The sequence below is a fragment of the Megascapheus bottae genome, chromosome 30, assembly GCF_031878675.1.
Source record: "Megascapheus bottae isolate mThoBot1 chromosome 30, mThoBot2.hap1, whole genome shotgun sequence".
Classification (NCBI taxonomy): Eukaryota; Metazoa; Chordata; class Mammalia; order Rodentia; family Geomyidae; genus Megascapheus; species Megascapheus bottae.
Genome location: NC_143538.1, coordinates 3628798 through 3656524, shown reverse-complemented (window position 1 = coordinate 3656524; position 27727 = coordinate 3628798). Strand labels below are relative to the sequence as shown.

At 52.4% G+C, this 27727-nt stretch overlaps 1 protein-coding gene across 2 annotated transcripts in view; it reads left to right on the top strand.

The window, feature by feature from the left end:
• Positions 1-278: 278 nt before the first annotated feature.
• The window catches only part of Thsd4 (thrombospondin type 1 domain containing 4), a 162015-nt gene continuing 134566 nt past the window's right edge, over positions 279-27727 (top strand). Inside the window, exons 1-4 of one of the 2 annotated variants that reach the window (XM_090321365.1) lie at positions 279-317; positions 8582-8688; positions 12925-12994; positions 27014-27294. In XM_090321365.1, coding sequence (XP_090177491.1) covers positions 8660-8688; positions 12925-12994; positions 27014-27294 — 380 coding nt within the window. In that variant the 5' untranslated portion in view covers positions 279-317; positions 8582-8659. Of the gene's footprint in view, positions 318-3562; positions 3614-8581; positions 8689-12924; positions 12995-27013; positions 27295-27727 lie in introns of those variants that run through there. The other variant, XM_090321364.1, reaches the window with a different exon arrangement.

Below are 27727 nucleotides of genomic sequence, written 5' to 3'. Positions count from 1 at the left end.
GCGGTGCCCGCCGGGGGGCGCTGGCGCGGCGCGGTGGCCGCGGGCGGCCGGGGCGGGGAGGGAGAGCGGGAGCGGGGCGGGACGGGGACGGGGGACCCGAGTGGCGGGAGGAGGACGCGGAGGACGCGGAGACCGCGGAGCTGCAGGGACCCGAGCGGACCCGCTCGCGCGCTCGGTGCCGGCCGTAGCCGTGGCCGGGCAGCCCGACGCGGACCCGGCGCGGACCCGGCGCAGACCCGGCGCGGCGGAGCCCGGGCGCCTGCGCCGTCCATGCGGCGACTCGGGGCCGGGCGGGGTCGGCGGGACGCGGGCGCCAGGTGAGCGCGGGGCCGGGGCGCGGGCGGGGGCCGGGGCAGGGCGCCCTCCCGCCTCCCTCCCCCTCCCCCCTCCTCCCTCCCCACGCCCGCCTCCTCCACGCGGCCCCGGGTCCGCAGCTTCTACTTCTGGGCGGCGAGGTCATCGGAGACCCGGCCCGGGTCCCGCGTCCCTGAGCCCCCGACCCCTGGAGTCCCGCGACCCGGGACCCGCCCCCTCCCCCTCCCCCGGCCCGGGACCCTCCCCCTCCTCCTCACCCCGGGACCCGCCCCCTCCCCCTCCCCCGGCCCGGGACCCTCCCCCTCCTCCTCACCCCGGGACCCGCCCCCTCCCCTGGCCCGGGAACCTCCCCCTCCCCCGGCCCGGGACCCTCCCCCTCCTCCTCACCCCGGGACCCGCCCCCTCCCCCGGCCCGGGACCCTCCCCCTCCTCCTCACTCCAGGACCCTCCCCCTCCTCCTGATCCCCGGGACCCTCCCCCTCCTCCTGACCCCGGGACCCGCCCCCACCCCCAGACCCTCCCCTGACCCCCGAGACTCCTCCCCCTCCTCGACCCCCCCCACCCTGGGACCCTGTCCCTCCCACTGGCGTCGGAGGGGCCTCGACCCCCTGCAGTGGGAGCCTTAGGGACCGGGTGCCCGCCGGGCGGGGGTTCCCAGCCCTCCTGCCGGGCAGGGTGCACAGGCTTGAACCCGCGGCCTGCGGTGGAGCCTGCCTGCCCGCCTCCCCCAGGCGGGGTCCTGCCCGGCCTCCCAGGGCTGAGATCGGAGGATCCCGGCTCCTCCCAGCCTGGCAGGAGAGGCCATGAAACTCCTGTCTCCCATGAACCACCAAAAAGCCAGGAGTGGAGCTGTGGCTCAGGAGGTAGAGCGCCAGCCTGGAGGGGCAAAGCTCAGCCATGGCACCCAGGCCCTGAGTCCAAGCCCCAGGCCCTGCACGCACGCGCACACGCGCGCACATACACGTGCACACACGCACACACACGCACTCACGCGCGCGCACACGCACTCACACACATTTGCACACACGTGCACACACACGCGCGCACGCACACACGTGCACACACATACACACACTCACACGCGCACACACATACACACACGTGTACACACACTCACACGCACACACACGTGTGCACACAAACACGCACACACGCACACACACGCACACATGCGCACACACACACACACATGCACTCACACACACGCGCGCACACGCACTCACAGGCACACACACACGCGCACAGTTACACAGTCCCCAGAGACTCTGGTTGGCACCATCACTGAATTCCTTTACAAGCCCGAATCTCAGCCCTGAGATGATGATTTCGAGGCCGGGAAGGGAGGGAGCCCTGGGCCTTTCCTGGAAGCCTCTGCATGGCAGAGCAGGGGCTTCCGGCAGGTTGTGCCCACTGCTCAGGTTGGGCAGGGCGTGGAGTCTGCTGTCCACGTCTGTCCCTCCACAGGACACCCGGGCTGTCTCAGCTCTTCAGTCTCCTGGCTTATGACTGCTGGCGTTATGCTCGCTGTGATTGCAGAGAGGCCCTGAGAGCCTGGCGCTGCCCTTCCCCCTCTTCTCCATAGGGGATTCCGGGAGTCTCCATGTTCCAGTGCTCGCCAAGCTCCTCTCCCGTCCACTACGTTCATTCGTTCTATTGCTCCTCCATCACCAAAACCCCCCTCACATTCCTCAGCAATCTGGAGCAGTGATTTTCCTGCCCCACCTTTAGCCTCCTCCTCTCTTGAATCCCCACCACAAGTGGCTGCGGTCATGTTGAGCCACCTTCTTTATGCGGACAGATTAATATTCCTGAAATTCTGATCTCACCAGCTTCGCCCCTCTCCCCCTGTGAAAGGGAATCCCCAGTGGCTGCTCAGTGCTCACTTCCTGTCCATTCGCCTCTGCTGGGTGAAAGGGGCTCTATCATTGCTGTGTGCCAGGGGCTCTAGCGCTGTGTGTATGGGGTTCTATCACTGTGTGCCAAGGGCTCTATCATGCTGTGTGCCAGGGGTTCCTGTGCAGTATACCACTGTGAGCCCCAAGCTGGTTGCAGAGAAGAAAGATCAGGGAGTGTGTTGGTTTACAAGGCAGGAGCTAGGGTTTGAGATGTGGCCTGGGGCTCCCCCTCCCCCTTAAGGCTAAATGAGATGTGGCCATTGGTAGGGTCTCACTTATCTGGTCTTCCTCAGTTTCCCCCTGTGTAACTGGGGGTTAGCCTTGGCTGCCTGAGGTGTTCAGGGCTTTTACAATCAGCCCCATGTCTGATTCCTCATCTGCTCTGGTAGATAGCTGTGCTTACAGGAATATGTGTCTGGTCTCTGACTCCCTCAGATCAGGGGGTTTGTGCCTGCGGGGCCGAGTGTCAGTACCCTGTATTCAAACCCACTGCATGAACTCACCCAGCCTGTAAGGATGCCGCCGCATCCCCTGCCCGCCGCCCCCCCCCCCCCCGCCTCTCTCTTCCGGTCCCAGCTACAGATCTCTGACGTGGGGAAAGCAGGCCACGGGTGAGTGGCACTTTTCCTCAGTCTTCCTACCAGGGTGGCACTCGGGATCTCTTGTTCTTTTTCCAGAACCATCTTCTCCCAGGGCTCTTCAGGGGCGGTGTTTCCTGAGCCCCGCTCTGGACTTGTGCCCTCCTGGCCTGCATCTTGGTCCGGAAGGGTGGCATGGGAAGGCTCACAGCCCACCCAGTAGGCAGCACGTGGCTTGCCCCATGCTGCTGGTCACTTGGCCCACTGCCCCGAGCCCTGGCCAGCAGGGCGGAGCGAAGTGCTGAGTGATTAATGGGCATCTCATCTCATCTCCTGCCAGGGGAAATGAAGGGCAGGTCTGGGCGGGGGCTCAGGTGGGCTAGGAATGGGCCCGGCTCAGGCAGGGGATTAAAGCTAGAAAGACAAGAGGAAATGAGACCTCCACCCTGTGGACTGCAGCATGGGGGAGAAGGGGAGCAGGGGGAGGGCACGGATGAAAGAGGATGGGGGAGCCTTTGATTTCTGCCAGGGAACAGGGTGTGATCGCTGGGGGCAAGGAGAACCCTGCCTGGTCCCTGGGACCATTCTCTCGGAGGTCCAGGCTGGCGAGAGGAGATTCATTTCTCAGGACACTGACCAAGTGGATGGTGGTCCCGGGAAGCCGGGCTACCGAGTTGCTCTGGGAAATCTTCAGTCACGTAACCTCGGGTCAGCAGGTGACCAGTAGAGGCAGGACCCTTCCCTGTCAGATGTGTGCTGCTGGACAGGCTGGCTGTCCCCTCCGTAGCGGAGTGGCCTCACCCCCAGACTGGTAGTGTATGCAAGGTGCCTGAACCCCCCTCTTCGAGTTCAAGCCTGGGTCCAAGCAGGCTGTGTCTTCCTCTGGGGAGAGACATGAGAATGTTAGACACTTCCAGAAGTGCCTCGGGGTCTTCACCGTCATTCTCCTTGCCTGTCTGGGTGGATGGGAGGAAGATGAGGCACTGTGTGACCCCCACAGCTCCTCCTCCTCCTCCTCCTCCTTTTCCTCTTCCCCAGGGTCTAAGCCTTGCTTTGTGTGTGGATCCCCACTCTTTGATTGATCTCACTCCTTTGACTCTTGACCCTACATGCCTTGAATCCTGGGTGACCTGCAGTTGCCCTCTGACCCTGCACGTGCCCCCCTCCTCCAGGCCAGCTGGAAGGCTGGCCCTAGTTCATCTGCACCTGCTGAGCTCTCTGCCAGCATGTCCTACACCCAAGGCTGTTAACTCAGGAGCCAAGGGTGGTCTCTCCAGGGGGTGGGGTGAAGATTCCCAGCTTTGCCCTTCTTGCTTCCTCTAAGCCCCCCTCCAGAGACTGGGGGGAGGCTGTTGCTGGTTCTGAGGCCCCCAGGGGGCACAGCTGTGGTGGGAATCACTAGCATTAACACCTTTCACAGAACGAAACGCAGTGCCAGCATCTGGGTACCCAGGCCCAGGTCACTTTCTAGTAGCAGAAGCCTGGGCCAGCGGAGGGTTTTATTCTGCAGAGTGAGGGGCAGGGGCACCAACACTTCATCTCCCAGTCTTAAGCAGAGGGACAAATTCTGCTCTCCTGTCAGGGATTCCTTTCTACTTCCTTCTTCGGTGAGGGATCTGCTGGTTTTCTCCTCTTCCCCAGGTTGGTGGTTTGCTCCTGTTTATCTATTTCCCATCTGTCGCTGCTTTGGGCCTTCTGCTCTGGGTGGGTCGTGTCCAAAGCGGGAGCTGACCCCAGGGGAACACACATGTGGGGTGAATGGGAACCGGAAACAGCATGAAGCACCGTTGGCTGCAGACCCTCTCCCGTCCTTCTTCCGTTTCTTCCTCGCTTCTCAGGTCAGATCACGTCGAGGTGGAAGGGGAGAGGGGAGGGAATGACCTCAGGTTCATGGGTGCTTGCACGGATGGCTCAGCAGCTTGTGGCTGGCCTGGGGTGTGTTGCTGAGGTTCTCATGCTCTGACCACACAGCTGTGCCATTTCCTGGGTGGCCTGGCTCTGCCTGCGCCTCGTGTGGCAGTGCCAGATCGGTTCCTTTGGTGTGTCCATTCTCTGTGAACCTCCCTGAGGGGTAGAAGTTGGACGCAGTGTTTGCTCCTGCCGTGCCATTGTGGTGTTCAGGTCTTCGTCGCTGGGCCGTGTACGTGTGGTCCAGACTGCAGTCTGGACAGTCCAGACCTTCTGTGCAGTCCAGACACTGCGGAATCCAGACATCCTGAGTGATCCAGACTCTGGGCTGTTGAGACTCTCATTGTGGTCCTAGAGGCTCTGTAATGGTCCAGACGCTCCCTGTGGTCTGGACTCTTTCTGTGGTCTGGACGCTCTCTGTAGTCTGGACTTTCTTTGTGGTCTGGACGCTCTCTGTAGTCTGGCCCCTCCATGTGGTCTGGATGCTCTGTGTGCCTCTATACCATCGCATCGTGGCGAGAAGGGGCAGTGCTCAACCTTAGCAGGCACCATGACAAAGGGACTGGGGCTGCGGTTAAAAAGCCCAGTGCAGCCCAGAGCCTGTGGCTCACACCTGCAATCCCAGCTACTCTGGAGCCTGAGATCTGAAAATCATGGTTCAGGGTCCGCCCAGGCAGTGGAGTGTTGGCTGGAAAGTCCATGAGACTCCTATCTCCAATGAACCACCAAAAAGCTGGAAGTGGAGTTGTGGATCAAGTGGTAGAGCAACAACAACAAAAACTGCTCAGGAACAGAACTAAGTCTTTGAGTTCAAGCCTCAGAACTAGCCTCGTCTCCCAAAATGGAAGAGGCAGACTGGACAGAAGCAGAAATGAATGGCTCATTTTGTTTTACACATGTCGCCTTTCTGATCTCTGTCCTTAAATATTTCCCTTAGTTACTTGAGAAATGGCTGGGTTCCCCCCCCACCCAGTGGAAAACAAATGTCATTATGGCCAGGTTAGGGACCAGGAGGACACAGTTTGAAGGAAGTCCTCTGTGCATCTCCAGCGAAGGAAGAACTTGGCGTTCATGAGTCGCAAAACCCCCAGTGCTATGTTTGCTTATTTGTAGCCAGTGAGTGGAACCCATCCAGTAGTCTTCCCTGCCTCTGGTTCCGTGTGGCCCCTGGCTTGGGGCAAAATAGCCAGTCTCTGCATGGGGGCTTCATGGGTGAGGCTGAATGGGACAGGGGAAAAGGATGCCCCCTGAGGAATCCAGGAGCAAGGACCACCTACCAGGGGGCACCTTGGGGGAAAGATTCCTCTAGCAGTCTAGTTAGAAGCCACTGGACACTGGCCAGGTCTGGGCTCCAAGGTCAGCTTTCTTGAATACCCTATGGCATGTGGCAGGATCTCCTGAAGGGGGTTGTGGGGGTTTGTGGTCATCATAGGGGGAACTCAGGAGGGTCAGACCCCCCCCCATGGGGGCCCATCAGTTCTTCATCGGGTTCCAGGAGGGGGTCTGTGAACTTTCCCTGTGCTAGAGAGAAACTAGGCGGCGCCTGCTTCTAAGAGGTACATCCATAGAAATACATGCTGTTCACGCGTGTACTCCATCCATTTGTCTGTTCATTCTTCCCTCCCTTCCTCTTTCCTAACTATCCATCTTTTCATTCATTCTCTCATCCATCTATCCATCCATCCATCCATCCATCCATCCATCCATCTTTTCATTCATTCTCTCATCCATCCTTTCATCCATTCTCCCATCCATCCATCCATCCATCTTTTCATTCATTCTCTCATCCATCCTTTCATCCATTCTCCCATCCATCCATCCATCCATCCATCCATTCCATATTGCATGTCTGGTCCTGTCCCTAGCAGTGTGTAAGCCAGAGCATTTATGAAGGTGACTAAATCAATTCCTTGCCTTTAGAAGCTTCTATCCAGTGGTAGGAACACATGTAGATGGTGTCTATTTACAGAGAGGGTAACACAATCCTTTCTCTTGCAAGTGTCTAGCCCTGTGTCTTCGTGGCTGGCTGCCATGTTTGCCCATGCTGTTACTGATGAATGTTTATGGTTAACTCTTTCTCTGTTCCCTGCTGCTCTGGAAAACCTGTTCACAGAAGCAAGGTCCCTGGAAAGACGAGCCCAAATTTTCTGCCTTTGCCTTTAGACCATTATTCCAGGCAGTATTCGTTCTTCTGTAGCCAGGGCCTTGAGAGATTCCCATAAATGGCAGCAGTAGTAGAAGGGCATGCTGAGATATTGGCAGAGTTGGACAGGGTAGCACTTGGGCCCAATGTCGGGGTCCCAGACCCCCAGGGCAGCTGTCACAGTTTCACTGTGTCAGAGCTCGGAGCTGAGAATGTGCCTGTGCTCCCATGATGGGTGTGGGTTTGGGGACTAGAGCCACCTCCTACTCAACCCTGTGGCCTCCATTCTTTCCCACTGAGTCACTTCCTGTCCCCAGGCACTGGGTGCTTTTGTTTATCTGGGTGGGGAGACTGCAAGGGAGAGAAAGAGGGGGTACAGGTGGAATCAGGGACTGAAGTTGTGTCTCTGTGGCTGCAACTGGAGGGGAGGGGCTGGCTGGATCAGCTGGAGTCTTTCAGGAGCTGTGGTCAGATCACAAAGGGGACTGGAAAGAATCACAGGTGGGTCTGGGTACAGTAGGCAGTGGAGCTGTGTCACAGTTCAGGACACATTGGCATCCTGGGGACATTAGACCCTTTGTGGCTCCCTTTCTGTCCCATCCATGAGATGTATAGGCTCCGTAGGTTGTGACTGGGGCCAGGGCAGGTGACTTGCCTGGCCTCTCTGAGCTTCCCAGTGGAGAGAAGAAAAGATCCCCCTCCCATCCCCAGGGTGCATGTACTGTAACAGAAAGTAGATCTGCCCAGTGTAATGGTACCAGCTCACTGAAGCTGACCTGCCTTTCAATTTGTGTGTTGTTTATTTTTGTGACTGTATTGGGGTTAAACTTACTATGGACCTTGTGTTCTTGTTTGGGATTCAAAATAGTGTGTGTGTGCATGTGTGTGTGCTTGAAGTCAGGGCCTGCGTGCTGTACCTGAGTTTTTTTTTTTTGTTTTTTTTTTTCTCTAGGCTAGTGTTCTACCCCTTGAGCCACAGCTCTGCTTCAGGCTTTTTGGTGGTTAATTGAAGATAAAACTGGTGGACTTTCCTGCCCAGGCTGGTTTTGAACTGCGATCCTCAGATCTCAGCCTCCTGAGAAATAGCTGGGTTTACAGGCATGAACCACCGGTGCTTGGCCCTTAGGCACTATATTTTTAAAGCCGCTTTGTTGAGGTGATGTCACGAATCACACATTTCACTCACTCAGCAGGAAATGGATTCACTGAATTTCAGTCTCCTCACAGACCTGTGCCATCACTGCTGTGAAGTTTAGAACTTTTTGTTTTTTCCCATCCTAGGAAAAGCACTGGGCTGGCCTGGCTACCCCTCCCTGCCCCTCAGCCCTTGGCAGTCTTCCCGCTCACACAGTGGTGTTGAGGTAGAAAGATTCATGTGTGAGAAGTAACTTTCTGTAATCTAGCACCCTGAGCCAGCCATACTGGACTTCCATGTGCTGGCTTGCCCCGTGCCAGCCCCACCATCAGTCTGGTATCTGATGTCATCTGCCTGAAAGCAATTTATTGGCCTTCTTCTGTGGGTCAGGCACGGGCAGAATGTTCTGGAATGTTCTGGAAACTTGTCACCTCAGGTTCACGCTCAATCCCTTTCAGCTGGGAGGTTCTGAGAGCCACGACTCGGGCAGTGAGTTTTTGTTTTGATATCTTCTCTGGGCTCACTTCTGGGTTCACTGGCCTGGTTGGGGTTCTAGGACCTCCTGAAGCCACTGATGCTAAAAGCACAACACGGTTCTGTTCTGTAGGCGTTGACTTCGGCTTTGGGGTGTGGATCCCTGGAAACGGCCGTGACAAGCCCCGGTCTCATCCTAGCCTGTACTGCCATGGTCCCCTGTGTCATGGGCTCCCTTGGGTAAGTGAAGCTCATCTTTCCTTCCTGAAACTGGTGTTCAAAGTCAGGGCCTTGTATTTACTAGGTTCTACCACTTGAGCCACATCCCCAGCCCCCCCTTTTTTTTTGCTTTAGTTATAATTTAGGCAGGGTCTGTTTTTGCCTGGGGCCCAATTTGGAATGTCATGTAGCTGGGACCACAGATGTCTGTCACCACACCCAGCGCATTAGTTGAGATGAGGGCCTTGTCAGCTTCTTGCCTAGGCTGGCCTCAAACCTCAGTCTTCCCCATCTCCATCACCAGAGTACCTGGATTACAGGCGTGAGCTGGCACACCATGCCACGCTCTGGAATCTTGACAGGACTTCAGCACTGGATCCTGCCAAAGCAATTGTGGGAACAAGGCCACTGGCTTGGGCTACTTTGCCAGGACTCCTGCTGTCATTTCAGAAAGAAACCAGTCAGGGTAGGTGACGGGCTGGGATGGCTCCCTGGAAGACTGGCCAGGGGCACACGAGCTTTTTACCTCTCTTCCCAGGCCCACGGGACTACGCTTCAACCCGAGACACAGAAACAAAATCACCGCGTCTTTCATTTAAATGCTTTGCAAAATAGTTGGTGAGGAAAGGCCATGATTACTTTAAGACTGAGAGGACTTTGAATTGTTAGATGAGAAGCACTGTGTGTGTGTGTGTGTGTGTGTGTGTGTGTGTCTGTGTGTGTAAGGGATTTTAAATATTCATCAAAGTGACCAGGTGCATGGAGAGTAATTGAAAAAGCTGCAGATCTCTCTCTCTCTCTCTCTTGCCCTCCCTCTCTCCCTCCCTGAACTCCCCCACCCCCAATAGAGAATCCAGATTGCTATAAATGAGTGTCAGGAAAAGTAGTCCTTGAGCAAAGAAGTTAAGGGACAGTGCCCAGGCCCTGAGTTCAAATCCTAGCACCAATGTGTGCGCACGCACACACACACACACACACACACACACACACACACACACACACTGAGAATGACCAAAGGGTAAACGAAAACATTTGTTAGACAGGCCATGCATAGAGCTAAAGGTAATGGAAGTCTTTGTGTTTGTCTACATCATCTTCTTTCTTCATGGACTGAGTGGTATGTTTGCATGCAGTGACTGACCAGAAGAGGCAGAGCAGTGAGTGACCCCAGGCCCTTGGACTGGCCTGCACGCCTAGAGCCACTGCCTCGTGGTCTTTACTTACCACTCAGCTTTGGAGATTTGCGTGGGGGCAGACATAGTGTCTGTTTCCAAGGAAACGCAGATGGAAACACAACTCCTGCAAACCGAAGAGCCAGGGAGCGCAGCGGGAAAGTAAATCGACTTGGCAATTTTTATTTTGAACAGTAGTTTTTGAAGAAATACAGACATAATTAGCGTGATTACAGGGTGAGGTGGTGATGTTTATAGGGTCTCAGGAAGGAGAGTTCTGGATCATTTTGAGTTGATGGCCTTAGGTCTGCTTCCAGTCTTTGAAAATGTAAGGTTTTTCCTTTCCTCGATATATTCCTCTGTAAAATATTATTAGCTTAAGGCCTGCCAGCCATTCTGCTTGCAAATGCAACCACAAGAGAATGAGGAAATGAGAGCGAGAGAGAGAGAGAGAACGAGAGAGCGAGAGAGCGAGAGAGCGAGAGAGAGCGAGAGAGAGCGAGAGAGAGAGCGAGAGAGAGAGAGAGAGAGAGAGAGAGAGAGAGAGAGAGGGAGAAAGAGAGAGAGAGAGAGAGAGAGAGAGAGAGAGAGAGAGAGAGAGAGAGAGAGAGAGAGGAAGGGTGATTGCTCTCAGCCATGGAAAAAGTCCCCAGAGACAACAGGGAGGCGAGAAAGGACAAGAAAATAATTTTGCATGTGTGAGGGACACCTGAATGCCATTACTGAAAGCAGGGGACCAGTTGTTTCCCCAGGGCAGGGTTTTGCAGTCAGTCAGTGTCCCTTTGCCAGTGATCAGAAGATAGGAAGGGAGAGGAGGAGGGGGAAGGAAAGAGGGGGGTGGGGCCTGGGTGGAGGTACTTGATTTCCCTGCATCATTAATGCAGCAAAGCAGCAAAATTTACTAGCTGATGCTAAACTATTCCTGTTGCACACTGAGTGCATGAATTAAAACTTACTTTTTTTGTGTGTGCCAGTTGTGAGCGCCTACACTCTACCACTTGAGCCACAGTGCCACTTCTGGCTTTTTGATGGTTTGTTGGAGATAAAGTCTCAGGGACTTTCCTTCCCCTAGGCTGGCTTTGAACTATGATCCTCAGATCTCAGCCTCCTGACTAGCTGGGATTATAGGCCTGAGCCACCGGTGTCTGATTTAAAGGTTGCCTTTTATGTGCAGGAAACAAAGCAGATGTTTTCCCTTTGCTGACCTGCACAGCCAGGGGCAGAGGTCAGTGGTGAGTGCGGGCCAGGCGCCTGCTGCCAGGCCTGAGATGGAACTTAAAGCATTTGGTGCAGGGCCAAGGACTCTTAGGAGCCTGAAGCTGGGACTAAGTGATGTTCAAACCACACTCCCGGTCACGATCTGAGGTTTTTCACTCAGGGTCCTGTGGAGTAGGCTGGGAATTGCAAAGCAATGCAAGCACAGATCATTCTAGATCTATTTTATTTAATTTTATTATTTTTGCCCCTAATCATTCGCAGTTGTCTCATCCACACCTCATTTCCCAGAAGGGGTTTTTTTTCCCCTTCTCTCTCTCTCTCTCTCTTTTTTTCTCTTGGCTTCCTGCCTTTACTGACTCTTTCCAGAACACTCGACTTTGTTTTTGGGTAAACCACGAGGTGCCTTTCGTTCTGTGCTCTCCCTGTGGATTTGTGAACCCAACTGGGAATCAGGTAACTACAGGGCATGAGCCTTGGTGCCTACAGGTTGGGGAGTGTGAACAGCAGGATTTGAACACAGAACCTCCAGTGAAGGAAGAGGCTCTCTGGAGAACCCTGGCAGAGCTGTCTGAGAGGTGGGCAGAGGCGGGGAGGAAAGGAAACTGTTTTCTGGATGGCAGCCCTGGCAAAAGTTCACCTATAAAACAGTGACAGGCATGCAGACAGCATTGATTTTTTTCTACGCCTGGCACAGCCCCGTACCAGGCTCCTGTACCAGGCTCCTGTCCACAGCGCTTGGAATTTGATGGTAGGATTTGCTGGTACATTCTGTTCCAGGATGAGTTGGCAATCACTGCCAGCTTCCCCTCCTGACAGCCCAGATGGAGTTTCTGGGGATTAGAACCAATGGCTCCAATTTGAAGCAATCTTCCCGTGAGAACTACCTCCCTTTTTCCAGCTTGTCTATGTTTCCAGTGGGGAATTCTGGAAAACACTTCACAACATATTCTGGTCACAGCCTCCCTTTGCATCTCTTTTCTTTAGTCCTCTCTCTTAGTCCTTTTTCTTTATCCCCCCCCTCCCTTTGCTCATTCTATTCTATCCTTTTATTCTCTTGGTCCTTACTAGTCCCAAGAATGGACCAGACAGTGAGGATGGTTCTACTACATGGGTGTGGTGGCTCCTGTCTATAGTCCCAGCTGTGAGTGAATCCTAAGTAGAAGGGACGTGATTAGAGGCTGACCCGGGGGAAATGGCACTATACCTCCATCCAGTAAATAAATAGTAAAGCAGAAAAGAGCTGGAGACGTGGCTCTGGGAATAGAGCGCCTGCCTGCAAGTTCAAAGCTCTGAGTTCAAATCCTGACACTGCTCCATACAAAAAGTTCAAAAGTGGGCTGTGTGTGTGTTTGGGGACAGTTGTATTGATACACCCTTACCGTGTTAGTTAAGATCTGTTAGGGGGCAAACCAGGGACTCAGTACTTCACACAGGTCTGTGGGTCTGCGGGCTGGACACGATAGCATCACCATCACATAAAACTCCACTTTGCAGCAGCGGTTCCACCCACAGCGACATGAGACCTCAGAGGACGAGGGGACAGACAGAACAGCCCCAAGACAGGCCTAGACTGTGATGTGGGGGTACCACGGGGGTCTTAGAAGCTCTCTTTCCTCCTCTGCGGAGGTGACACCCACACTTAGGGTGAGGTATGGCCCGAGCCAGCATCTGTGGTTGTCTCAGGTTTAGAAAGACTGAGGTGGCCAAGCCTAGATTCGATCCCTGCCCTGTGCCAGGGCTGTGTCCCAGCCAGGCTACCTCTACCTTCTCCAGGTTATCCCTCCTCCCCCTCCCCCTTCACCCAGAGGTTGTGAGGCCTCTCTGCAAGGAAACTCACAGCCTGTGTGCTTCTGTTTCTCCTTCCCAGGGCCCTGGGTGCCCTCCTGCTGCTTGCATGCCAGTTCGTCTGCCCACAGCCCTCCATTGAACACAGAAAGGTAAGGCGAGGCCCACAGAGATTTTCCTTCTTGGATAGAGGGGCCAAAAGCTTCGATTCATAATGGAAAAGTTTCTAAGACAGGCACCAGTGGCTCACACCTGTAATTTCAGCTACTCAGGAGGCTGAGATCTGAGGATCATGGTTCAAAGCCAGCGTGGACAAGAACGTCTGTGAGACTGTCATCTCCAGTTAGCTAGCAGAGCACTGGAAGTGGAGCTGTGGCTCAAATGGTAGAATGCCAGCCAGTCAGACAGTGAGATTCTTTGTACACTGTATGTCCAACATGCTTTAATTCCAATAAGCAGGAGGAAGACAAGAGGAAGTCTGGGAGGAAAGGAAGAAGGGAGATGCTGGGTGGGAGAGGGAGAGACTGGGCTGGAAAGGGGGGAGGCCAGGTGGGAGAGGGGGAGGCCAGTAGGAGAGGGGCTTCAAGAGCAGGCCCAGCCCCAGAGCTTTGTGGAGTTGAAAGGCTCTCCTCCTGCTGGTGTTTGTCAAAGCCTATTTCTAATGCTGCTTCTGCAACGTGAGTATTTCTTCTTCAGAGAAATGAAGAAGGTTTAAGAAAAAAAAAAAGCCTCATCAAGGGAAACATGTCAACTAAACCCACGCTGTGCTCAGCCTCTGGGATTCCTGTGCAGTGGTGGAAGAACCACGTTTACGTCTATGGAGACAGAACAGTAGACTTAGGATGTGATGCTTGCAAAGCTCTGGTGGCAGTGCAGAATGCGCATGTCCAGGCTTCCAGTGTGGGAGTTCTGGGGGTGTGGAGTCTTAGCTCTTCTGTTGCAGGCCTCTGAGCCTGCTTTTTCCTGTGAGAAGGTGACAGAGCCATGCTCTCAACCTCCTAGACTGTGCCAGGTCTGCCCCCCTCCCTGCTTCCCTCCTCTGGGTCCCAGGCTGGTAGAATCTGTCTCCTGGTCTCTTCTGTGGAGGAGCGTTGGTCTTGGCCATCTTGCTGCTAACCTGATGCGAGGAAGATGAGGATGTCCAGTGTGGTGGCCCACACTTGCTGTCATGGCAGTCTTGCCTGTCACTTCCTAGCAGGTCTGCCCTTCTTAGGATGGTGGCTCTACTTTTGCCTTTTCAGTTTCTCTATCTCTGAACTGTGGAAGGGTTTGTTTTCTTGTAGGAAAGTTCTAGATCAAGGAATGAAATACTAAATGATCCTAGCACCACTCTGGAGGATCCCTTGAGTCCAGGAGTTTGAGACAGCAGAGCTTGGACACAGAGCCAGATGTGTGTGTGTGCGTGTGTGTGTGTGTCCGTGTGTGTGATAGAGAAACAGCATCTACCAAGCAAACACCAATCATAAGAAAGCTGGGATGTCTCTAGTAGCTAATTAGAATCAGACAAAGCAGGCTTCAAGTCAAGGACTATGACAGAATAAAGAAAGATATGAAAAATAACATTTATTTAAAAAGAAATGTTGGGCCACAGATTCTGTTTGAGAAGATGGTATGGGCTGTCAGAGAAAGTGGACCTGGGCTGAAGTACTGGGGAAACTGAGGCTGCCATATCACCTTTTTAAAATTACACTTACCCATCACTTGCCCATGCATCAACCCAGCATTAGCGTTCATTCCTTTGTTCTGATTTTTTCGGTGTGTCAGTTGTGGGGCTTGAACTCAGGGTCTAGGCGCCGTCCCTGAGCCCCTTTGTACTCAAGGCTAGCACTCTACCACTCAAGCCACAGTGCCTCTTCTGCTTTTTGGGTGGTTACATGGAGATAAGAGTATCACGGGGATTTTTCTGCCCTGGCTAGCTTCAAACAGCGATCCTCAGATCTCAGCCTCCTGAATAGCTAGGATTATAGGCATATGCCGCTGGCGTCCAGCTGTCTTGATTATTTTTTTTTTTTTTTGCCAGTCCTGAGGCTTGAACTCAGGGTCGTCCTTGAGTTTTCTCAGGGGCAGTGATTTATCTCTTGAGTCACAGCACCACTTCCGGCCTTTCCTGTGTATATGGTACCCAGGAATCAAACCCAGGGCTTTGTGCATACTAGGCAAGCACTCTACCACGACGCCAAACTCCAGCCTCTCTTGTCTTTATTTACATCCAAGTTCAGAGGGAAAAACAAAAAAACAAAAAAACAACCAACTTTGCTTTTCTACATATTTCCTTTTTTCATCCACATTTATTAGTATAATTTTTTTCCTTTGGAAGTTCATAGTTCCATTAATAACAGTATTTAAAAATAAATACTTTATAAATGTGTTATTGTCTGAACAAACTGTAATACCCATATCTCAAATGTCATCTTACCACAAACAAGCTAAGTTATGCACAGCAGATATTTTTGTGTGTTTTGATCCTAACAAAGTGACTCTGGGATCCTAAATGGTTCAGAAAAAAAAAAAGTCTTTTATGTGCTCTAATTTTTTTTTCCCCAAGATTTCCGTTCCTTCCCACACTTACACACATAAAACCCAAACTATAAAAAGGTGCTTTTAAATAACTTTTAAATTCTCCCACTATGTTACATTTCTAGACCAGATTACAGGGGAAAATAAATGTTTTGACAGACAGGGAAATTGATTACTTAGTCTTTAGAAGAAAATATGAATTATGGTGCAACCTCCAGGCCACTGTCCTTGAGCCCATGTTAGAGGTCATGCCTCTCTTCACTGAAAGGTGCTATTCTGGTTGTTAGTGAGACTGTTTGGCAAGTGTATTCTTCCTGTACCACAGTGTCTTTATGCCTTACCTTGTACTATGTCAGTTTATGAATCAATGTCATCTCGATCACTGTCACTCTTTCTGTCACCCTCCCCCATCTCACCCAACCTCTCAGCTTCCCTTCCATTTTCACATGTGTACATTTGAATCTTGTGAGTGCCTTTACCCACCCTTCCTCTCTCCATTTGTCTCCATTCTCCTTGACCTCCCCTTTGACAAAACGTGTTTCAACTTCCTGGTATTATGTTCTGGTGTGCACGTGTGCATGCAAATGTGTGTATGTGTGTGAACCCAGTGTCTCATGCTTTTTTTTTCTTTTGTTCACAACTGACTGGCATTCTACGCCTTGGACCACAGCTCTACTTCTAGTTTTTTGATGGTTAATAGGAGGTAAGAGTCTCAGGGACTTTTTGATCTCCACCCTCAGATTTCAGCCGCCGGAATAGCTAGGAAACCACAATGGTTTCCTATTTCTTGAGTCTTCCCATGCTGAATGTTTGCTCTTTTCTTAGTTGACATGACTCCCTGGGATGTAAAACAACCTTTCAGAGTACATTCAAATCGTGGAGCTAATTCCTTAGGCTACGAGCTTTATCTGGTAGGGATAGGTTTCCTACAATCTAAATTTCTCTAAGACTCATAGCTCCAAAGCTGTTAATGCAGCCAGCCTCTGATGACTCATGCCTGTAATCCTAGCTACTCAGGAGGCTAAGATCTGAGAACCATGGTGTGTGAAGCCAGCCCAGGCAGAAAAATCCCCATGAGACTCTTATCTCCAATTAACCACTCAAAAACTGGAAGTGGCGTTATGGCTCAAAGCACTAAAGAGCTATCCTTGAGCAAAAAGAGCTTAGGGACAGCATCCAGGCCTTGAGTTCAAGCCCTACAACCAATAAAAACATAAAAAAGCTAAGAATTGTTCATTCAACCAGGTATGGTAGCACCCACTCCGAGAGAGCTAAGACTGAAAGATCTTGAGTTAAAGGCTAAGCTGGGCCATCTAATGAGATACCTTCTCAAAAATAAAGCTAGGAGTAGTGGCACACTTCTACGAGCCCACCTTCTGATTGGCATAGGAAGATGGTGATAGGAGGCCCATCCAGAGCAAAATTTTGAGAACCTATCTGAAAAACAAAAAAACTTAAAGCGAAAAGGGCTGGTGGCATAACTCAAGATATAGAGTGCCTTCTAGCAAGCGAGAGACCTTAGGATCACTAAAACCAAAACAATCTGCAAGTTACATTTAATATCTTTAGTTCTCTGTCACCTAGGACTTCTAGAGATCAAATGTAAAGAACTTGGGCAGTAGAAAAGCCCTTACTAAAATTGAGTTTGTTATCACCGTGCCAAGTGCATCAGCCAGGGGTATGTGGCATTGATTCTGCCAGGCTGTGACCATTCACTACGGATGACCCATTTCTCTTTGACCTAGTCTTCCTGTGGCTGACACTATAGGGACTTGCTTTCATTCTGTGCTTTGGATAATGCATCTGTAGAAAAGCACTCAGAGAAGAGGAAGGTCATAAAATGCCAGAGCGCAAATAAGTTATGCAGAGTCTTTGAGCCTGGAGAACTGTCCTGTTCTTGCCTCTTCACATGCAAGCTGGGGCTACAAGAGGAGGATGGGGGGGGGACTGGGTGTACTCCTGTGTGTTCTTCAGTTATTGCACACAGGCACTGGGGATGTGGTGGGCTCATATGTTGGTCTGAGGGGCCAGATGGGGGAGAGACACAGCTACCATGCAGCTGGGTGGTGCTGGGAGTTTGGGAACCCCAGAAGGTCAATGGTTGTGAATTCAAATCCTACCGTCAGCACAAAGAAAAACAACAACAGCAATTTAGACACTGGTCGGCAAGCCTGATGCCTCCTTGTTGTTGTTTTTCTTTGTGCTGACAGTGGGATTTGAACTCAGGGCCTCATACTCTTATTTATTAGCTTTTCTTGCTCAAGATGGGTGCTGTACTGTTGGAGGCACTGCTCTACTTCCGGCATTTTTGGTGGTTCATTGGAGATAGGTGTCTCGTAGAATTTCCTGCTTGGGTTGGCTTTGAATTGTGATCCTCAGGTCTCATGGTCCTTGAGGAGCCAGGATAACAGGCTTGAGCCACCCCCCCCCCCCCCGGGACACTGCAACTTCTTGTCTCACCTCCTTTTGTGTCTTTTCGGGTCCTGTTACTAAATCCTTGCTCTTCTCCCTGGCTGCAAGCATCTGTTAAGTGCTGGGTGCGTGCCCAGCACCGTCCTTCCTGTTCGTCTCCATGGAGACAGATTTGGAGATGGTTAGGAACTTTGAGAATAGCGGAACACGAGCTCTGGCTCCTTCTCGGCTCTGAGTCCCTGCTAGTAAGTGCTGGACTTGGTTGCTGTTATGTGTACCAGCCACAAGAAGCTGCCCAGTAAGCACAGGGTAAACTCCCTGCAGCGGCACCCAGAGGTTTCCAGATGTGCCTCACTCACCTTCATAATAGCACGGCCTTTTACCCCTCCTGCAGTGCAGCTCCCTGTCAGCCCCTGGGTTTGCTTCTGGCTCCTTCTTTTCCTCTTCTCCATTTTTTGCCAGAATCCTTGGTGACATAAAATACTCCACTCTTTGTGCTTCCCTTCCCTCCCTCCCTCTCATCTCCCTCCTTTTCTCTCTTTCTTTCCCTCTCATCTTCCCTTCCTCTGAAATTAAGGGACCTGGATGTTGTCCCTTAGCTGTTTTGCTCAAGGCTAGTAAGTACTCTTCCACTCGAGCCACTGCTCCACGTCCTGCTTTTTGGTGGTTAATCAAATCAGAGTCGCATGGACTTTCCTACCTGAGCTAGCTTTGAACCGAGATCCTCAGACCTCAGACTCTTGGAGTGGCTGGGATTACAGGGGTGGAGCCACTGCTGCTGGGGCCTTCCTGACCTTTCTAAACCATCTGAGTTCCAGATGTGTTTTGGAGGTGATGGCTTGGGCTTTGCAGCCCTTTTGTGATGTTCACATAGACCAGGTGCCTGCTCCCTTTCAGGTATTTAAGTATCATAAACCCTTTGGGGAAAACGCCTATGTCCTTGATTTTGCTCCAAGTTCTGAGCAAGCTTCTTGGAGGAGGTGACCGGTCCCTCAAGTCACCATCGACCGTGGAGATTTCTTATTACCTGCGACAGCAGCCCCCGTCCTGAGGCAATGGGGCAGCTCCCCACCATCCTGAGCCTTGAGGATAAGGGGTTGAGGCCTGGCCCCTTCCTTGCAGAGGGGCTGTCCTGCCTGGAGGCCACAACCGCCCTCGGCTCAGCTGTAACAGCTGGTTAGATGAGTTTTCCAGCCTTTCCCTGGATTATTTTTCTTCATCCAGCTCTGTTTTTAGAGTTTGAGTCAAATGGAGACTTGGCTGCCCCTGCCCTCCCCCCCCCCCCAGGCAGGTTGAAAAGAGAAATGAGCCTCGGGACCTCCCCGGCCCAACCTGCCTAGAAACGGCCCACAGCATGGAATGCAGAGGCGGGGTTCCTGGAGGCGGAGCGCACCCCAGATCTGCTTTCCATCAGGAGCTGGGGCCCAGCCGGGATTCTGAGGAGTTTTGCACTACACCCCAAAATGGGCCCCTGGCCAGGGTCTTCTGGAGTAGCTTGGAAGTCGGCATCTGCCCTTCACATGACCTCTGCCCTGCTGCCTGGCATGAGGTAGTGATGGGGCAGTTTTGGGGACCATCCTCAGACCCCAAGCCCTGAGCCCCACTTTAACAGGCACAATGGTTACCCGTCCCATGCAGGGACATGCACAGCGAGAGAATCCTGGACACAAGTGGTGTGACCGTAGCAGTCCTTTCTAGATCTTTCCACCAGCGGGACTTGGGATAGAGATCTAGTCCCCTACGGGAGGAAGCGCTGAGTAGAAACTGAAGCTCGGTCTCAGTACATGCTTCTCTTCAGGCCTGGCCCCAAGGTCACCCCAGCCTCCACTAAGAAGGAGCTGCTGGACCCCCGGGGCTCTTATCCACCTGTCTGGGTGACCCTAGATTTTGGAACCTCCAGTGGATCCTATCAGATCCTTCTCATTTGATCCAAGTTACAGCATGATGGTGTAGGGGTGGCTATGATTCCGGGAGCCGCTTTATCTGGGGCCATGCCTGGTGGCTCCCCATTGGCTGATGCCTGGTGGAATTGCAAGCGTAATGACAGCTTGGACTTGAAACAGAAGTAGAGGCTCTGTACTGGAAGAGAGGACTTCTCACATGATTGTGAACAAGCAAGGAAAGGAGGAGATGGAGAGAGAGTCACGAGTCAGAAGTGACCAAGTATTGTCTTTAGTCACTCAGCCTTTTCAAACCAGGACTTCTGTCAATCAGAAAGCAGCTCCAACTTGAGGCTGCTTCCACTTAAATCCTTAAAACCACATCCCAGCTGGGCTCTGCTGGTCATGCCTGTAATCCTAGGTGCTCAAGAGGCTGTTATCTGAGGATCATGGTTCAAAGCCAGCCTGGATAGGAAAGCCCATGAGACTCTTTTTCCAACGAACCACCAAAAAGCCAGAAGTAAAACTGTGGCTCAAGTGGGTGGAACAATAGCCCTGAGTGAAAAACAAAACAATTCAGGGGCATCTCCCAGGCCCTGAGTTCAAGCCCCAGGACCAGCACACACAGGCTCAATGGGGGTTAAATGACTGTTGGTGCATAAATGTGGGCTTTCATATTGAAGCCCCAGGGGCAGAGCTGCCTCCCGTTCCCCGCCCAGGACTGGTGGCCCCAGGTCTGCCTGTAATGGCAGGCGGGTGGAAATGGCTGTGGTTTCTAATGCAGTGATATTTCCTCTCCAGGGACCCCAGCCCCAGCTTTTCGTCCACTGCTCCCAGCTCTGCTGCAAGCCATAGATCTCATTTCTTCGCCTGTTTGTTTTTGCACAGATTTTTCTTTTGCTTCATGGGCTGTAAGTGGGATTCCTTGGTTGACAGCCAGAGAGCCTGAAACGTGTGTGGAGCTCTGGGTCCAACCCTGCATTGTCCAGAGGGCCTCAGGGTGGGCAGGAGGAGCAGGCCATGCAGCAGGGAGGAGGTCCCGCCCAAGCCCCAGCCACTACCAGGGGCTCTGGGCTCCTTCCAGACCCAGCGCTGGGGGCTCCCTGCTAGACTGCTGCTGCTCACAGCCTGCGTCTTGGGGTTCCTACCATGGAAATAACTTCCAGCAACCACACCTAAGCCGCCCCAGAAAGACAAACGCGCTGTGTTCTGTGCTGCCCTGGGACGGGAACTTTGCTGCCTCCCTGAGTCCCAGCCTGCAATGTAATCTGCAGGCACAGCTGCCTTACCCAGATTCCTTAACGAAACCTTGCTTTTCTAATTGTTCAAAAGGCCCTTTATGGCCTGCTTTCCTGTCCCATCAATCATCATCATCATCATCATCATCATCATCATCATCATCAATCATCATCTTAGTTGTTGTTATTACCATTTTTGGTGGTACTGAGGTCTGAACTCAGGGTTTCCTGCTTGTTAGGAAGCAACTCTACACCAAGACCTGCACCCCCAGCCCTTTTTGCTTCCATTTGCCTTACAGATAGGATCTCTGTTGTTTCCCCAGACCCATTTCAGAGTCTGAGCCTCCTCCCCCTGTCTCCTGCCTTGCTGGGATTACAGGAGTAATCGCCACAACAGTCCCTCTGGCTAGAGTGTCTTAGTGCTGGCACTTGGGGTGATAGCTTGGACAATAAGGGGGTTTCCAATGACTTTTGACTAAATGCTGTCCAGGAAGAGTGTGCACACATACATCCTGTGTGTGTGTGTGTGTGTGTGTGTACCAGAGGCAGTCTCTGCCCCCTATGGCTTAGTTGCCTTGAAGTCTACTATTTTATTTAAAGGTTCAGCAGAATATAATACTTGATTTCACAATATAACTGCCTATTCCAATTCTGAAACAATGTTTAAAACTACTTTCCATTAGGGAAACACTTAACTCTCTCCTACACACTTAAAATGTAATCAGGTAATAATAATAATAATAATTATAATTATAATAATAATTATAATAATAATACTTAATCTCCAGGTCTTGGACAAGCCCTGGGCAGTGTGGACCATGTGTCTGAGGTTGCACTAGCAGGGTTTGTGTGGTGCATCTAGTTGGTTGTCAGGAGTGTGGTCTGGTGTTTGGGATTTGGGGATACCCACATACAGGGGTGCCTCTGCTATAAAAATTGCTGCAAATCTTCTGTGCTATCCCAGATTCGGATAAAAAGAGTCCAAGAGGCCACGAAGGGAACCTCAACACTTGAGGCTGAGAGAGGGGAGATAAGCCAGCAGGATGGCAAGAGTGTAGGGAGAATCAGAGCAGAGTGGTATCCCGGAAGTCCAGGGGAGGGAAAGTTTCAGCACACAGGGGATGGGTGGGGATCGAACTATTAGTGGATTGTTTTGAGAAAACGGTAGACGGCCCTTAGGATCAGCCATGCCTTGCCATTCAGGCTCACGGAACAAGGAGTGACATCGCCAAGCCACCACTCAGGTGGCTGGGGCGCCATGGCGCAGCTGCTATGGAGACTGGAAGCAGAGAACACTCACTCACAGGCACCCGGACAAAGGATCAAGGGAATGCTCACTGGCGTTGCCATCCACCCATTCATCCATCGGTCCGTCTGTCCATCCGTTCCTCGTTCTGTCCATCATCTACCTATTCATCCATCCATGTATGCGTGCGTGCATGCCCCCATTCATCTGGTGTCTCCTCGGGGCCTGCCAGGTGGCAGATGAGATGCTTTTAGAGAGCGTGTTGGGAACACAAAGATAAAACAAGTCATAGTCCTCCCTGCCCTCGGGAGCTCACAGCTGCACACAAAGATAATTGCAGTGCAGGAAGTGAGCCCTGGTGGGGTAAGGTTGTGTTCCATGACCCTGGGGAATGGAGAGATCGCCTGACATGGATGGAAAGGGTTGTTCGTGGAGTGGGGAGGGGACGAGGAGGAGGAGGAGAGAGCGCGCCTTTGAACTGAGATGAAGAGGGGGGAAGGCAAGGAGGGTGTGTTATGAGACAGAGGGTGGTGGAGCTGACGTTGGAAAAGAGGTTGAGGCCATAGAGTGACAGGTTGAGACCAATGGTGCTTGTAAGTAGGTTTGGTTTTTACCCTTTGGGGAGTAAGAACGCAGAGTCATCGGTAAGCAAGAGTGACACAGCAGGGCTGAGGGTCAAGAAAATAACTTCTCTGGCCACATAGGTGGACCACGGGTAAGGCTGAGGTGGGTTCTGGCTCAGTCTGTTTGTACCCTTGCTCACCGATGGACATTAATTGAACACTTACTTGGTGATCCACTCTACACTTTCTTTCTCCCTCTCCCACCTCTCCCCTCCCCTTCTTTCTTCTGCCAGTCTTAGTACTTGAACTCAAGGCTTGGGTGCTGAGGGTTTTTGTTTTTTTTCCTCAAGGCTAATGCTCTACCCCTTGGATCATAGCTCCACTTCCGAGTTTTTTGGTAGTTCATGAGTTTCAGAGATTTTTGCTGCCTGGGCTGGCTTTGAACCACAATCTTTAGGTCTCAGTCTCCTGAGTAGCTGGGGGTACAGGCAGGACCATCGGTGCCTTGCTATTCTTTCCTCTTCTTAGGGGTGCCTGCAGCTCTCTGGAGGGAATCCTGGAGAATGCAGAATTAACAACCTGGTTGCAAATGGTGGAGTCACAAGGCAGAACTTCCACTGGAAGGTGGCTTTTCCCAAAGCAGCCTTAGAGTTCTTTGCAGCTCACTGGCTCTTTTGACTGGCTGGCCTGGTTGGCTTGCATGGCAACTGGACAGCTGCCATTGAGAACATGAAGCCAAATGGACTTGGCCTCCCTGCGAAAGCACATGGCCAGACAGCTCGTACAGATACCGGCTTCTGTTTCCCGAGTAACTGCAGCAAATACAGGCTGGGTCGGTACCTGGGCGCACACTGCACTACCTACTAAAAGGTGGCGGGGGAGGGGGGCGATCCCCTCACCATGACTGGGGATAGAAGAGCCAGGTCAGCTCCAGAAATGGGGAGTACTTCTCATTATGCAGATCTTATTCGGATACCTTGCATCATTGTTGTTACTATTGTTTTTCTTTTGGCTGGGTCCTGCCTTTGAATCTTGTGGAAATGCATCCAATTCTCCTTTGCAGCAAATCCACCAAGGACTTCTGCCCTGAGTCTCCCCACCATGAGATTTCTTCTGCTGCTCTTGCGGTACTTGAAGCAAATCAGTAAGGGGGCTGAGCCATCTTCCAGGAAAAACCCAAGCCTGTTAGCCCTGGAAGGGACCTTGGGTCCTATTGAGTCCAGATAGCTCATTTGCTGAGGTGGAAACTGAGATTCAGAGCCACAGACTGACTGGCTACAAATCACAAGATGAGTAAGAGCAGCTGTGGGACTAGAATTTCCCTACTCATCTGTCCTTCCCTTGTCTCGTTTTAATTAATTAATGTTATTTGTTTATTTTGGTGCCAGTTCTGGGACTTGAACTCAGGACCTGGCTACTATCTCTGAGTTTTTATTTTTGTTTTTGTTTTCTCTCTCTCCGCTCCTTCCTCCCCCCTCGTTCTACCACTTGAACCCCAGCTCCACTTTCAGCTTTTTCACAGTTTATTGGAGGTAAGAGTCTCATGGATTTTCCTACCTAGGCTGGCTTTGAACCAGGATCTTCAGATCTCAGCCTCTTGAGTAGCTGGGATTACAGGCATGAGCAACTGGTACCTGGCACTCGCCTCCTATTTTCTACACTTTCTGCTTGCTATGTCTCATCCATCAAAAGCCCATCTCCCGTGTAGCCTGCCCAGCGTGGGCAGGCCCGCAGGCGCAGTCCAGTTTGAAGGACAGGCTGCCTCTCCATGGATGGCACTCGTGAAAGGGCTGTGTCCGTGGGCAGAGAGTAGGAGGATAATGGAATGCTGTGGCTGGAAGATGGGGAGTAAAAGAAGTGGCAGCTGGAGATGGGAGACCCAAAGCCTGGTGAAGGAGTTCAATGTTTAGCACCTCCATTTTTTCAGCCTCATCGGTGGGTACCCAGGCAATCCAAGCTGCATCTCCCTGGACAACCCACTGGTTGGTTCTTTCTCACTGAATTTTGTGTAGGAGCTGAGAAACAAGGCTTCTCAGTGCTTTGGAGAAGTCATTCAGTGGATCATACGTGGAGACACACACGTGGGACTAGAAGTGGGGAGACACAGGTGTCTGTGGGGCTCTCCGGTGCAGAATGAAGACTGAACCTCCTGGCATGGATGAGGCCCCTCGACTACAGGGTTTCCCATCTGAGAGGGCACGGCCTGGGATGGGGGCTCTGATTCGCAGTGTACCCCAACACACACCTGCTCGGTAGGGTGTCTTTGCCCACCATTCAGGCTTCAGCTCACCTGGGTGTTTCACATTTTGTCTTCTCTCCTCGGCCTCCACTACCTGCTCTTCCTGTGTTTGGGTTTTAGTGCAACTGCAGTCACATGACTCTTTCCCAGAGTGCATCTGGAGCCCCCAGGGATCCCGAGGGGTTCTGAGATTGAGAGCTACTGGTTGTGACCCAGTGTGCCTTGTTCCAGTCTTTGCGTCCATTTCGTAACTGCTGGCGTTGAGATCAACTCGGAGAGGTTAGATCAGGGTCCTTTAGGAGTGGGATGTGTCCCAGGCGGTGGCCTTGTTTGACGAGTGGCCTGGCAGGAGAGGGTCTGTGGAGAGATATCCTCCTGGCTCCTTCCGTGCCTGGCTGTGTAGTGCAGGCCTCTACTCCTGCTTTCCATGGCTCTGGGTTTCCAGAGACATAGTTTCTGGATTCAAACACCAAGATGTATTTTTGTAACCTTTGTCTTAGGTGTGTTGGCTTGGGTCTGTGGCTGTCACCAGACTTCCATTTTTTTTCCAGTCCCTCCCAGAACCAGACTTCAGAATGTCAGACTTTTTTTTTTTTGCCTGTAGCTCATTTTATTTTGTTTTCTATGAAGAACAGATGGCAGGTTTAATTTCATAGAAAGAAGAATTAGAAGCCAGTGAAATTGTACATGATTTCACATTAGTGCCGAAACCTAATATGTCGGAAACACTTGGTGCTGTGTTATGGGGCTTGCTGGCGGTGACAGGAACTTCTAGAACTTTCTGTGAGTAGTATTGCTGTCGGCGCTGGGTTTGTTTCCTGCCTCTCCACCTCCCACAATCTGCTCTGAATCTTTCTCCCTTTAATCTGTTTGTTTGTGTGTATGGAGCAAACAATATTGTAACCATGACTGACATTTTTTTCAATGACAAGAAAACTTTTCCTGGTCTCAGCTTCAGCAACAGATCCAATTATTCTTCATTTTTCCATGTCCCCATCCGGAGTCCTTTCAGCCCTTCAGAATCTTTCTACTAACAATCATGATGTAGTTCAGCTTTGTGTTTGGCATTGGCACTAAATATTGTATTACAACGCTATTTCTGCCTGGTATTCTTTGTGATTTTTGTCGTTTTGTTGACTCATTAAACCCTAAGTTACTCGACTATACTTCTATTTGCCTCTCTCCTAAAGAGGTTTATTGGAGATAAGAGTCTCACAGACTTTCCTGCCAGGGCTGGGTTTGAACCATGATCCTCAGATCTCAGCTTCCCATGTACTTAGGATTACAGGCGTGAACACCAGCACCTGATTCCTTTGTTTTTGTTTTGGTTTTGTCTTACCATGATTTCTTCTGTGGGTTTGGGTTTGTCACTAACACAGAGCCAGTTGATCCTAGATTTAGAAATTTTATAGCTCCAAACATTGAAATACTAGCAGCCTGAGACCCTGGCACTTGATACCATATCTCTGGGCCTCAGCATCTTCCCATAGGCTAAAGCCCACATCTCAGGGTAGCTGGCAGGGGACAGAGGACTCTGGCAAGCGTGGCCCTTGGGCCATCTCGACAGTGGGGTGACCCCCATCGCCACTGCCCGTGCTTGGCCAGCACCAGTGTCCCTCCTTTCTCTACCCAGGATTCCAAGCATGTCGTTACCATTGGATGACCATAGAACCGAAGGATGTAAAACCCCAACGAAACAACTGGCTCGCACAATTCTGCAGGCCAGTTGTTTGAAATACAGGTGTCACCGGCCTTTTCTTTCTGAAATCCCTGGGGGAAATTCCCTCCTGGCCTCCCCCCTGGTATGGGGTGACATGAGCCAGTGTCCTTGGCTCATGACCACGTCACTGCCTTCTCCCTGGCATCTGCTTCTCCCCTTTTGTGACCTCTGTCCCCGACAAGGCTGAGAGATCGTGGAGACACAGAAAGAGCCACCAAACACATTTCAGGGTGGCTCTGTAGAGAAAAGACACGCTAATATATGGATGGATGGATGGATGGATGGATGGATGGATGGATGGATGGATGGTAGGTTCTGGGCCCTGCCAGCCCCTAACGCACCCCTGTCTCTTGCAGGTTCCGCAGCGGCCCCCCGAGGACCACGACGACGGCCTGGCGGGCTCCTGGGGTTCCTGGGGCCCCTGGTCCGCCTGCTCCCGCAGCTGTGGCGGCGGCGCCATGGCGCAGACCCGGCCCTGCCTGCCCCAGGCCCGCGCGCCACCGCAGCCCGCGCCCCGCGCCTTCGCCGGCCGCGTGGTGTCGGCCGTGCGCGCCTCGGTGCCGCTGCTCCGGAGCCCCGCCGCGGCGCCCCGAGCGCACCGCGCCCGCCCCGGCCGCCCCCGGCCCGCCGAGAGAAGGTAGGGGCCGTGCCCGCGTCCACCCGTCCACCAGAGTCCCGTCCACCCGTCCACCCGCGTCCCCGCCACCATCCACCCGTCCACCCGCGTCCCCGCCACCGTCCACCCGTCCACCTGCATCCCTGCCACCGTTCACCCGTCCACCAGAGTCCAGTTCACCTGTCCACCTGCGTTCCTACCACTATCTACCCATCCACCTGCTTCCCTGCCACCCGTCCACCCGTGTCCCCACCACTGTCCACCTGTCCACCTGCGTCCCTGCCACCATCCACCCGTCCACCCGTGTCCCCACCACTGTCCACCGGTCCACCTGTATCCCTGGCACCATCCACCCACGCTCGTTGTCACCTTGTCCCTGTAAATTATAGATCACCCGTCAAGAGGCATAAATCCAAGCTCCTGTGGCTCACGCCTGTAACGCTAGCTAGTCAGG